At 48.5% G+C, this 12,494-nt stretch overlaps 1 protein-coding gene across 1 annotated transcript in view; it reads right to left on the bottom strand.

Annotated features, from left to right (window-relative positions):
• Positions 1 to 347: 347 nt before the first annotated feature.
• LSP1 (lymphocyte specific protein 1) overlaps positions 348 to 12,494 on the bottom strand; it is a 37,587-nt gene continuing 25,440 nt past the window's right edge. Inside the window, exons 3-10 of the mRNA XM_005419525.2 lie at positions 11,030 to 11,119; positions 7,184 to 7,367; positions 6,102 to 6,230; positions 2,949 to 2,992; positions 2,696 to 2,777; positions 2,203 to 2,343; positions 1,334 to 1,414; positions 348 to 462 (exon numbers count right to left, since the gene is read on the bottom strand). Coding sequence (XP_005419582.1) covers positions 373 to 462; positions 1,334 to 1,414; positions 2,203 to 2,343; positions 2,696 to 2,777; positions 2,949 to 2,992; positions 6,102 to 6,230; positions 7,184 to 7,367; positions 11,030 to 11,119 — 841 coding nt within the window. The 3' untranslated portion in view covers positions 348 to 372. The remainder of the gene's footprint in view (positions 463 to 1,333; positions 1,415 to 2,202; positions 2,344 to 2,695; positions 2,778 to 2,948; positions 2,993 to 6,101; positions 6,231 to 7,183; positions 7,368 to 11,029; positions 11,120 to 12,494) is intronic.

The raw sequence follows: 12,494 nt of genomic DNA, 5'->3' as shown, positions 1-12,494 counted from the left end.
TCCTTGCAACTTCACAGAGCATAAGGAAAGAGAGCAGATAGAGACCATTCCTTTGAACTAGCAAAGGCAAACACATCTTCACCCACACAGCAGTAGCTAGGGGACTTGCCCTGCAGATTAAACTAACAGAGGTATGCAGCAGCATCAGAAAGGCAGAGACCAAAACAAATCCCTGCTGTGTACCCACTCTGTTCCAGCCCAGACAGTCAGGCCCAGAAGCCAGGCTCCAGCTGCTCCCATAGAGCACCTTCCAACTCACCCCACGTGCTGCTGGCAGAAACAACCCCAGCATGCTGCCAGAGCAGCCCAGGAGGTTGTTACACAGAGCAGAGCCATATCCCACCTACCTGGTTAATGAGTTCTCCAGACATGCTATTGCTCTGCAGCATCGTCTATCAACACCTTCTTGTACTGGCCATGGCCTGTTGCAACAAATTTGTACTTCTTGCCAGAAGGAGTGGACTGAACAGGAGAGAAAGGAAGAGCCAAAGTCAGCATTTTTCTCTGCTAAATAGGCAGTCAAGAATCAAGTAATTGAAGCCAGAGGAGCACATGATACAGGTGCCTTTAATCCCAGAGGGCTCAGACAGCCCATTCTGTACTGCCTTCCTGCCCCCTTCACACAAACTCTGCACAGATCCATCACCACCTTCTGTAAGCATGAGGCAACATAACAAGAACAGGATATGCAATAGGAAAGTAAATGCAACGCAGGCATTGTGAGGGAGGGCTCATCTAAGAGCCCAGACCCCCAAGACAGGGTTGTTTTATCCATGATAAGAGACTGGGGTATTTACCAGGTACTGGCAATTTCAGCACAGGAACTGACAAGATACTTTGATCTTCCTCTCCCAGCCTAGACAGTCTGAGCAGTAGCTGCTTGCTGCATTTTAGAAGACATTTCCACAAACATTCCCACAAAAACCCAGATCCATCTGCAAGTGATACTGTCTTAGGTTCAGGTTCACTTAGTTTTGCACGTTTTGTTTACTCTCAGCACCAAAAAGCATAACAAGAGCAAAACTGCTCAAATTTGCAGCTCCATTTGAACCTAGAAGGCTGTGACTCCCAGCTCATGGGCTGAGAACAACATGCTATTCAAGAGACCTTTCAGAATTACTGGATATAAAAGAATTTTTGCCCCCATTTTCACTAGAGCTGAACCAACAGCAATTCACTGCTAGGAAGAGCTCTTAAGCATGCAATGGCATTGACAGATACAGGTAGCCCTTGTCCCTACAGAACATCATCTTCTCAATACTGCCAGCCCAGCCACCAGCTCTGTTCTTCTTCAGCAGAGCAAGCGCTGTCACACTCACAGACACCAACTCACCCTGACACTGCTCTCAGGTTTGGGATTCCCCTTCTGTTCCCAAAGGCTTCTTTTACTCACGATGTCTCCAGCCACAATATCCTGAGAAAATGATGCTTTCATTACCCTTCACTGCTAATGCTGTGAACGTGTCTTTGTTCACATCCATTTCCAACCCACACATCTGACCTCCTTTTTTTATTTATAATATCACATCTGACCTAAAACAGCTGCTGCTAAAACCCATGACTGTGAAAATGTCTTCCTGTTCCCAGTGTACCCTATGTTTTCCTACCACTCTTCCACAAGAGTCTGAATTAGCTCCAAGATGTTTATTTTCTTAAGTTTGTTAACTATTTAGGACATGTAAACATCAAGGCTTCTCTACCAAAAGGAATTCTGCTCCCATAAACAGACTTGCAACCAACATATTACAGAACCAGCCTCACCCACAACAGCCAGAAAGTGAAATCACTGAGAGCACTACGTAATGCTCTCTGCATTTTCCAAGTTTACAAGATTTATCACCTTGGTACTAGATGCAAGGTCATGCTTGACAATTGGAGCTCAGCCCCAGCCCCTGTAGGAGACACGTGCATTCTCCCCAGCAGCTGATTTTATTCCCATCTCAAATCAGAGCTTCAACCAGCAGCACAGAGATTTTCCTGCAGGTACCACCAAGGAACAGTTGGGGACCCTGTCAGAAAAATTGAATCTCCAAGGTGCAAAGCCTTACAACATGATGGAAGGCCTCTAATATCGATGTGTTTAGAGTCTGGAAGCCCCACAAACAAGATGCACCAAGAGGATAAACAAGGACAATGCACACTGTGCCCAGGGACCAGTCCCTGCCCCTGGCACAAGCAAGGCAAGTCCCCCAAGGGCTGTACCTTACAGGCTGAGGGCTTCACAGCAGATTGGGCTGTGACCTCCCCAGTCTCCCAGAGGCTTTTTGTGCTGGCTACCATCATGCTGGTGGTGGGAAGGTCAAGAGAGGGCTGCCGGACAGGTTTCGGAGCCTTTGTGGAGGTCTGGAAAATCAATGGAGACAGTTTGCCATCAGAGTGCGCCTCTTGATTATTTTTATCCTTGGAGATAAGGGGGTGTAAAAGGAGACTTGTAGAGTCCTACTAGTTCCTGTCAGATACTCCCACTCTTTAAGCAGAGAGCACAAAAAAACAAGCACAGGACAGCTTGCCACAGAAACCTACTTTATGCTGTGGAGGGACACACAGACAGGAGCAAGGAGTGCTCCCACCCAAAGGAACTCCCACAACTCAGTTGTCATCTCACAGATGGTAAGGCTGAGAGGCATGGTGGGGGAGCAGCGCCAGCAAAGAGGGCTCCTGGGAGGGTGGGGGCAGAGACAACACAGCAACCCACCTCAATAGCCTGTGTGTACTGCTCCAGCCTGTCATCAATCTTGGACACCGGGAGAGGAGGCTGACTCTTCTTTATGCTGTTGCTGCAGAACAGAGAGGAGGATTAAGGTGTTCCCCCAGTGCCTCAGGCAGAAGGGAGGACTTTGTGAGGCACAGGCAGCCTGTGGCTCCTGCCCTTCCCCACAGCAGGACCTGCTGACCATCTCCCTTTGCAGCAAGGGACCTGCCTTGCCCTGAGGCCAGCCCAGAATTACCTTTTCTGTATGGAGCGGTTCAGCGACTCAGTTCTGTCCGTGAGCTGAAGGGGACAAAGAAGACAAAGATATGACTTTTGTCCAGGGACCTCAGACGGATGCAGGTCACTTTAGCTGACCATTTCTTGGCCCTCATCTCTCACCCATATTTTGGTTAGAAATGATGCACTCAGCCCCCATGTTCCCCTACAAATCAGAGACACTGAGCATTCCCTTCCTTCCCTCTTTCCAAGCAGGGGAAGAAAATCCCAACCAATTTCAGGGGCAAGCCAACCATGTGTAAAATGAATGACAGCTGGAACACCAACCAAGACCATTTATTCTACTCCCTCTGGTGAAGGAGAAGGTCTCTCAGAGATCTTTGGTTTCCTAGCCAGACACAAAAAGGGAAATGGCAAGTACAGAAAGACAAGGGGAAAAACTAGAGACCACATCTGCAGAAGAGAAGCCAAGCATGGGAGCAGGCATGGGTTAGGTCAACTTGTCCACACAAGAGAAGCACACAGACAGGGCAGATCAGCACAGGGAGCCACCTGTGAGGCAGCTCTTCATGTCAAGCCATCAGGAAAAAGAGTTTTGCACCAGAGGCTCCTGTGCAATAACTCTTTGGCCAAGACAGGAAGGCAAGCAAACACTTCACAACCACTGAAGGAAAGGAAAGCTGAAATGTTGCTAAACCTTGTGACTCTTTCATGCCCCAGAAACAAGCATACAAAGAGAAAAATCACCTTGAAGCCAAAGGGGGGGCTTTCTTAACACCAGCTCCCACAGAGTCAAGGAGCAGCAACCAAGTAAAAAGGAGCCTTCTCCCCCTGTAAACTGCTGCCTGTGGCACAGGAAACATCACCTACCAAGTTAGCAGATAAAAAACAACACTAAATGATCCTTTAAGATGCTTTCAGGATGCATCTTAAGGTGCTAAATTTCAGCTAAACAGAAGACAAGACAGTGTCACACAGAGGACACATTTACCAGCTGTGCCCAGGAGCACAAGGCCATTAGAGAACAACCAAACAGTGCAGGCCTGGCTAATAGAGATGACCTGGGGAGAGCCACTCTGCAGGGTCCCCCACAGCAGCATGACAGAAGGCAGCTCTGTCTGCAGGGCAGGCTGTCTGTCTGTCTGCCTGCTGCCAGCTCACTCCTTTGCTCGCTGCTGCAGGAGCTGCTGCTTGCCTCTGAGCCATTGCTGAGCCCCTTCACCTTGCTCACTGATGGGCAGGCTGGCACCTGACAGGGCACAGCACCAACCTGGAAGGGGAATCTGGTAGATCTTGGCCTCAGCTTCCCAAACACAAGTACATGTCAATGGGAAAAAGCCTTGCCCACCCTGCCAGGGAGATGGGGTGCAGGTGCAAACCATACAGAGGCACTTCTGAAAGGTTATGAACAAGCACCAGGTTAAACACAGAGGGGCCCAGAAAAAGCTCTAAGTGGCAATGTATCTCAGTATGACAGTCAAGGGAGGAACAAACTTTCACTGTGCTATTTGGAGACCATCTCCCCCACCCCTGGCAGCTCCTTGCAGTGACAATTGTGCATTTCCCTGGTCCCAAGCACTTTCTGAAGGCCAGAAGAAACCACAGCTGCTCATTCAGCCAGCCTCAAAGCTCAGGGCTTACAAGCAGGCTGTGACAAAACAGGACTGGTACAAGACTTCCCCCTTGCCTCCATTCCCCCTATTTCAGCCCTTAGGGCCTCTGAACCCCAAACACCCCAGCATCCCCCATTCCCCCACCAGCCTGCCCCAGGTGTGCCCCAGCAGCCACATCTGGCAGGGGCACACAGCACTGACTGCAGGTGCTTTTGCCTTTCTGCTACAAGCAGGGCTTCTGCTGAACTTCCTGTGCCAAAACACCTTCTTGGTGGCCAGTGTGCTTAGTACTCAGTGTTCACAGAGCCCTGCTAGCTGGGGTGTAAAGATTAGCCTTCCTTTGGAAAGATTCCAAGCACAGATTTTTCCTCAGCAGTTTTACATCCAGCTTAGTGTGCGGGTGAGCTCTGACATCACCATTACAAAACAGAGACTGCATTTCTAAACCTTTCCCTGGGCTAATCCTAGCAGCAGCAGCTAAACTGAGGTTGAGAAGCTATGTGTGTTTTGGGGCTGTAAAGTCAGAAGGTTCAGCACATAAAAGTTGCCAAAAGCATTTTCCACATTTTCCCATCAGGCCCACTTCAGGAATATGCTTTGGCTACCCCCACCACTTTTCAAACCTAGCATTAGCAGCCAGCCTGCATCCACACCTACTCTGTCTCCCCTCTTTTGACTATAAAATGGATTCTCCACTAACAGCAAGAATCTGATGGCTGTAGACGATGAAACTTTCCTCTTTCCATCTATTTACTGATGCAAAAGAAAGTACTCATACAATCATTCCCACTCAGGAAATATTAAGTCACAAATAGCACAAAACTAAATTTAAAAAAACCCAAGGATAGTTCCAATAGCAGATTAACAGGCTGCACACCATCTCCCTCACTGCTACAATCAAAAAGGTTGGGGCTTACAAAGGCAGAAAAAACCATTCAGTACAGAAACACTTATCTGTATCCATTGTATTCAAAAGCACACACACAGAACTGATGATTTGTAGTAAATGCAACACAAGTCATAAGATGCAATTCAGGTGGTGTTAATAATGGGAGTTTCACAAGAGCACCAACGCAAACAGATATGATTGGGAAGGACACAATGCTCCAGAGATCAGAAATCCCTATTTGTTTAAACAACTTAAGTCATACATTTTGTTCTAATTAAGAGAGAAATGCCACTGTTTCAGTTATTGGGGCTTTTTCCCTTTGGAAGGGAAATTTCATTAAGTTCTCGTGAATTTTGTTAAAGACTACACAAGTTGAAAGCGCAGCTATCTGAGTATCACAATATTCCCTGGAGCCCTCAATGAGCTTTACACTTTCAGAGTGACTGCTACAGCCTCCAACCACTCAAGCAGGCAAAGCAGGAGGAGAGGAGGCTGACAGCCATGAAAGATGAGGCAAGTTGCTCAGGTGGTTTGTCTCAGCTGGTAGCAGGAAGGGTAATGGGATTCACACCCCACATTGCTGTAAACCCTGGATAATCCTTCCTCATCATTGGTTGGGTCCTTGTTGTGACAGCTGTCACGCATCCAGAGGGGCCCCAGGAACACAAACCTTTGTGGAGCACACTACAGTGTGGTCAGAGCACAGCTCCTCCTCCTCCAGGCTGGCAAGGCTTGGGGCCTTCTGGCGTTTCTCTGGTGTTTCTTCTTTCTCTCCATCATTTCGCCTTCTCTTCTTTTCCTGAGCGCAGAAAAAGAACAAGCCAGGAAGTGAGTTGGTCAAACTGCTTATTATGCAACAACAGTGATTTTTCCCATCTCCCAGGCTTCCTGCTCTACACTAAATAAACACAAAAGCACAGAAACTTTGAGTTAACATTATCTAATTTGGAAACATTCAGGAAGAAGCTCATATGTCATTTGGAAGGGAGGGCAGAAATCAGGAATTTTGCAGGTTCAAGATTCCCAAATGGTATGAAAAGGGGTCCTTGCATCAGTTATAAAGATCTCTTACCACAACTGCGATAGGAAAACATTAATTCCTCATTTAGAGGCCAAAAGGAGAGAGAGAAGCTGCCTTTAGAATACAGGGTTGGAAAGGGTAACACACAGCTCAAATGCAAACATCTTACTAACGCCAGAACATCAAAATCCATTTACGACAAATGATATTCAAAGCTCAGCCCCCTGACTTGCACACCACTTGAATTCCAGCTTTGTCCCTCTCTCCCCCTCTCCTTAACCAGGAATTATCAGAACAAAAACACCTCAGCTGGGAGCAATGCAAGGCTAAGAGATCTATCAAGACAAAGTACTCCAATTGTGTGATAAAGGCTGAGGAGAGAAAAACAAGCAGTATAACTTAGATTTGAGCTCTCCTGTAAAGCTACTCACTGCCACAGGAGAAATAACACTTTCCTTCTCAGCATGACAGGGACATGGCAAAGCCACCACAAACTCAGAGTAAGCACACCCCCCTCACAAAAGGGCAGAGGCTGCCTGCAGTGACCACAAGAAGGCACAGCACACAGGCAAAAGTGGCACCAGCCCCAGATTATGCCATGAAAACACATCTAATGCCTGCATGGGCTGAGCTTCCAGCAGCAATGGTGAGCCAGGACATGGGAGAGCAGCCACCAGCATCAGCTCTCCCATCAGCCCTCTAAAAAGAAGTTCAGCTCCTCCTGATCCCACCTCTTGCTCAACTTGTTCCTCTTCCTCCTGCTCTTGAACCTCTTCTTCCTCCTGGCACAGCCTCTCTTCCTCTCTGATAACCATATTCTCCTCTGGGCTTTCCTGATCCAGCTGGATCTGCTCCAGTTTGACTTCAGCTTCTCTCACACCACTCTCCTCTTCTTGGTAGGACTGCCTTGGAGACCTACAGATGGGGAGAGATCAAAGAATAAAAGCACAGTTATGAGCCTACAGACACCATGAGGTACCTCACACCTCAGGAAATCCAATTTTATCACTTCCCCAAGTCTACAGCATGCTGGGGATTCCACACCAGGGCTCACAGCCAGTTCCAGGCACCCAGATGCAACAGCAGTCACATCTCACTCCCCCCACTTTAAGTGTCCAAGACTCAGCTCAACTAAGAGCTGTGGCAGAGCTGAAGGGATCTGCACATTACCAGCATCATGATGGGCAAAACCCATAGGAAAGCAGAGAAGAGCCCTCTGCTCAAACCACTGGCAGAGAGGACACTGCTACCATGATGTGGTGCTGGCCTAATTCCCTGCTTGGCTACAGCTAAAATTCCAGGTGCACCAGCACACCCTGCAGCCAAACACAAATCTGATGCTGCCCCCATGGTTCCCAGCACTAATTCCAAGCGGGGCACAGTCACCATCATATTTTCTGGAAAAATCCCCTTGCCCAGGATTTCTCTCCCAGGAAGATGAGAAGCCTCAGAGAAAAAGAAAACAACAATTATCTGACTTGCTTCTCCCGTGTTTTGCTGCTTTGGAATGTGTTTGGACATTGTTTACCAACAGATGGTTGTTTCGTTGTTTTCATGTGAATTGTTTTGACTTAATGGCCAATCACTGCCAAGCTGTGTCAGGGCTCTGGAAAGAGTCACAAGTTTTCATTATTATCTTTTTAGCTTTCTGTAAGCATCCTTTCTCTATTCTTTATATTAAAGAGTGCTATGCTAAATTATACTAATGTAGTATCATATAATAATAAATTAGCCTTCTGAGAACATGGAGTCAGATGCATCATTCCTTTCTTTGTCTAGGGAACCCCACAAATACAAGAGGGCACCAAACACAGCCCTTCTCTGCCTAAACTCATCTTCCACATTAACAGAGTCTCTTCCTGCAGGAGAGCCCAACCAACAACACAAGAGCATGCTTCTCAAGCTGAACTCCAGAGCCACTCCCCTGGAATCATTCCATGGGCAAGGCACAGCGCTTCACCAGCAATGCTGTGCTGACACTTGGACCCAAGCCTCATTTTTGCCCACTGGAAAAAATGACACCCCTACTCACATCACTCATCTCACATCCCAGCAAAACAAAGGAGTTCCAAAGCAGATGGGGTCACCCCCGGCTTAGGGGCTTAAAAGCCACAATAGGTTTGGGTTCTCTTGGAACAAGAGAATTGCTGCAGGTCTCCAAGGCCACAAGTGAGACCTAGGAGCATGTTTATGCAATCAGCTTTGCAAGAGCAGAGCAGCCCATGCCTTTGGGCACAGGGACACTGGAGTACAGAGCCCCAGAACTCTCACTGGCTCACAGCCACACACCAAGCTGTTATTGCCATCTTACTTTCCCCAGCCAAAAGAGCTTTCTCCTCCCACCCAGTTCTTAGAAAATCGCCTGGCTTGAGAGAGCAGGGCTAGAGAGCTGGCTAGCAGGCAGCTGCCAAAGGGCAAGGCTGACTCACTGCCCCTCCCTCAGCAGGCAGCACCAAAACACAAAAACAAGTTCCAACAAGACCTTTCCACCCAGCTCTCTGCTGCTGGGAAGGCAGCTCACAGGTCAGCAACCATCCAGCCCTCCACACTGACTACATGGGGAAAAAAGACAATGCATATGCTGGCTCACTTGACTTGTTTCTCATCATCCTCTCACCAAGAGCAAACAGTCTCTGAAGGCCCAGGAAGCTTGCAGCTCTCCACCAGGATGGCAGCAATGTGTCCAGCTCAAGTGCAAGCTCATGTTAAAAATTAAGGCCAGCAAACACAGCACAGCCTATAGGATGCCTTTCACACCACAGCAATGCTGTACAGGAGGCAGCTAGGCTGGCACAGCTTCACCTCCTTGCACACAGCTGACAGCACAGATCTCCTACCTCAAAGAGGAAAGCCAGGACCAAAAAGAAAACATGCCTTAGCACCAAGGCCCTCAGGGGAAGCAGGACCTGGTTTAGTGCCATCCAACAGAGAGCAGCTGTCTCCATCCACTCTTTCACAGCCACCACTTAAAACCCAGGATTTGCCTCATCTCCAGTTAAACAGGAGAGAAGGGAGTTGGGAAAGCCTGAGCACAGCACTGCTTGTCCCAGCACCACAGGCAGACACACAACCTACCTGTGCTCACACCACACTCCAGGCTGTGCCCCTACCTGTGCTCCCACCACACTCCAGGCTGTGCCCCTACCTGTGCTCCCACCACACTCCAGGCTGTCCCTTGGATGAAGCAGGATGAAGGAGAAAGCTGCTGCAAGAACCTTACAGGGCACAGCCCCTGCTGTGAGGACAAGCCCAGCCTTTGCAAAAAGCCCACAGAGCCTGAGCTCCTCCAGCTGCCTCTCCCAACCAGCCTTCACCTACAGCTCCTGCTTTTAAAGTACCACCACTCACTGATGGGCTTCACCTGCCATGAACACCACCTCCCCTGCTCAGCTACAGGACAAACACATAAAACCACAACAAGAAACCCCTGGGGAGGATAATGTTAATTCCAACTAATTCACTTTTGAAGGCCAAGGAGGGAAAAGCAGTAGCCTTTCTTTCCAGAAAAGCTCTTTGCAAGGCGGGTTGGAAAAGGAGGCAGCAAACCAAAAAGCAGAAGATTTCTAATTGCTCCCACAGATGTTATAATTACGTTGTGCTGGGCCTTGGAGGTGCTTGAGAAGTGCTTGTGGGGTCAGGGCTGCAAAGGTACAGCTTGCAACGTGGTTTAGCCACAACGTTTGGAGAAAAGTAACAAAACTCTGAGCTCGTTTTTATTTATTCAGCAGTAAATATTAATCTTAAGCATTTTTTCAGTCACAGAATAGTTTGGTTTGGAAAGGACCTTTAAAGGTCATCTAGTCCAATCCCTCTGAAATAAGCAGGAACCTTTTCAATCAGATCAGGTTCCTCAGAGCCCAATCCAACCTGACTTGAATGCTTCCAGGGAAGGGGCATCCACCACCTCTCTGTGCAAAGAATTCTTCAGGGCATAGAAGAGGCTATGTCAAAAATTCCCTACAGAATCAAGCTGCCAAGAGAGCTGAGTCACAGAGTTCATGTGCAGGTGGGCAGTATCCAAGGGAAGTGGTTAAGGCAGGAGTTTGGTCTAGTTCTGTAAAGGAGGAGTGATGGGAGGGCTCCCAGGGCTCTTTGCTGCCTGTTTTTCCCTGCTCAAAGAGGAGTCAGGCACAAGGTGGGCTGGGGCCATAACACCCACTATGCTGACATGAGCCAGGAAGCAGCAATAACTTAGAACAGCTTTTTAGGCTGGCCTGGATTATGTTAGAGACCATTTCAGCCCCTGCAGCAGCTCAGGTGGCTTAAATCTGCTGTTGTCACTCCTCCAAACCCAGGAGTCCTGGCAGGATGCCACTGCTTGGAGCACAAAGCTCAATCCAAACATCCCCAAAGCCTGGGGCCGTCCCTGGGCCATTCCCCCCTGCCAGCCCAAAGGGCAGGCAGAGAGCATCTGCCCCAGTGCTGTGGTGCCTGCTCTGTCCTGCTGATGCTCCACACGCTGGCCTCATTCTTACACATGCTGGACCTGACCTGGGGTTGGTCACCCCTCCTCAGGGACAGTCTTTTAGCTGGGGACAGGGATAGCCCTCCCCTTGGTGCATCTGTGTGCTACCCACCTCTGCTTGCGCTGCTCCAGCTTCTGGGACCAGTCACTGAACCCCTCATCTTCCTCCAGCTCCGAAGTCCCAGATGGCTTAAAGTCATAGCTGAAACACAGCAAGAAGGAAAATTAGCATGAGAGGCATGCAAAAAGGCCTAAACCTGGCCTGGAAGAGCCACAGCCTGACACAGTCCTTCTCCTCTCAGTTATTCCATTCATTCTTCTCTGGGTGAGCTGTACTGTTGAAGACAGCCATGGCAAAATCATCCCAGCATCTGTGGCCCTGGCCCCAGTTGTGTGCTCAGGCTAACACAAAACCTCCCAGGGAGCAAGGGAGACTGGCTGAATGCTGTCAGAAACTGGCTGCTTCCCTGTGTCCCTCTGCAAACCCAGCCCCAGGAGAAGCACAAAGCCAGCACAGCCCCATCATCACCACTTCAGCTGATGTCCATCCCTCTGGCTCCCAAAAACACTCCTGTCTTTCCTGCAAACCCTCTGTCCTCCTGACTGTTCCTGGCTTTCTTTAGTGGGGGTAAGGGAGAGCAGGATGTTCACTCTGTCCCTTTGGAGCAAGGAAATGCAAGAGTGGGTTTGAACTAAGGGGAGTGACATGGATAGGAGTCCCAGCGTGGGAAGAGCCACAGGAAGGAGGGGGCAGGATTTACACAAGAGAGAATGAAGCTTTTCAGAAGATTAATAGCCAGGGCTGACCCTGGCTGCATGAGCAAGCCCAGGTGGCTGTCAGCAGCTGTAAACAAAACCAGGGAATGGCCAGAGAAGAAGAAACATCCTTGTGGTTAAGCCTGGCCCAGCAAGCTTTGGCGTCATGGAGCAGGGAGCAAAACCTTTCATTTTAGGAGCTGTTCTTGTCATTGTCCTCTTAAGCACTCAATTGAATTTGGGCAATGGCAGTGGTGCTGTGCCCATGCCAAGAGGACTGGAGCCTGCAGGCTGGGTTACTGCACACTGCTCTGGGCCTGAGGCTGCTCACAGCACCAACCAGCAAACAGAGACCAGAGATCTCATCTGCTGTCTTAAAGACCTTTTCAAATTATTTCCTAGCCCCCACGTGAAGGGGGGGGTTGGAAAAGCTAATGACTATTATTACTTTTCAGACCTTCTGTTTGCTTTTAGAGCAGACTGCAGCAGCTTTGTCTGCAGAATATCACCGTGTGTATTTCCACAAAGGATTGTGAAGGTGTCTTGCAATGCTTTTATATTATTTAAAAAAAAAGTCCTGAATAATTTTGGAAGTATCTTGGGAAGAAAAAGATCTTTTAATGGAAAAAAATAGGTTTTCATAAATAACTTTTGCTTTTTTCCCAGTGAAATGAAGATGTTGCTTCTCTGTGACTATAACTCAAAATCCTGCCACCACTTTTCCATTGTGTTCAATAGGTTTAGAAATAAGTTGAACACATAAATAGTGGTAAGACTGAGGACCTGAGACAAGAATTTGGCAATTCAGAGTGCAGACTAGT

This window comes from Geospiza fortis, unplaced genomic scaffold (genome assembly GCF_000277835.1).
Source record: "Geospiza fortis unplaced genomic scaffold, GeoFor_1.0 scaffold66, whole genome shotgun sequence".
NCBI classification, from domain to species: Eukaryota; Metazoa; Chordata; class Aves; order Passeriformes; family Thraupidae; genus Geospiza; species Geospiza fortis.
The sequence above is the reverse complement of the archived record's forward strand: the minus strand, read 5'-3'. Positions and strand labels throughout refer to the sequence as shown.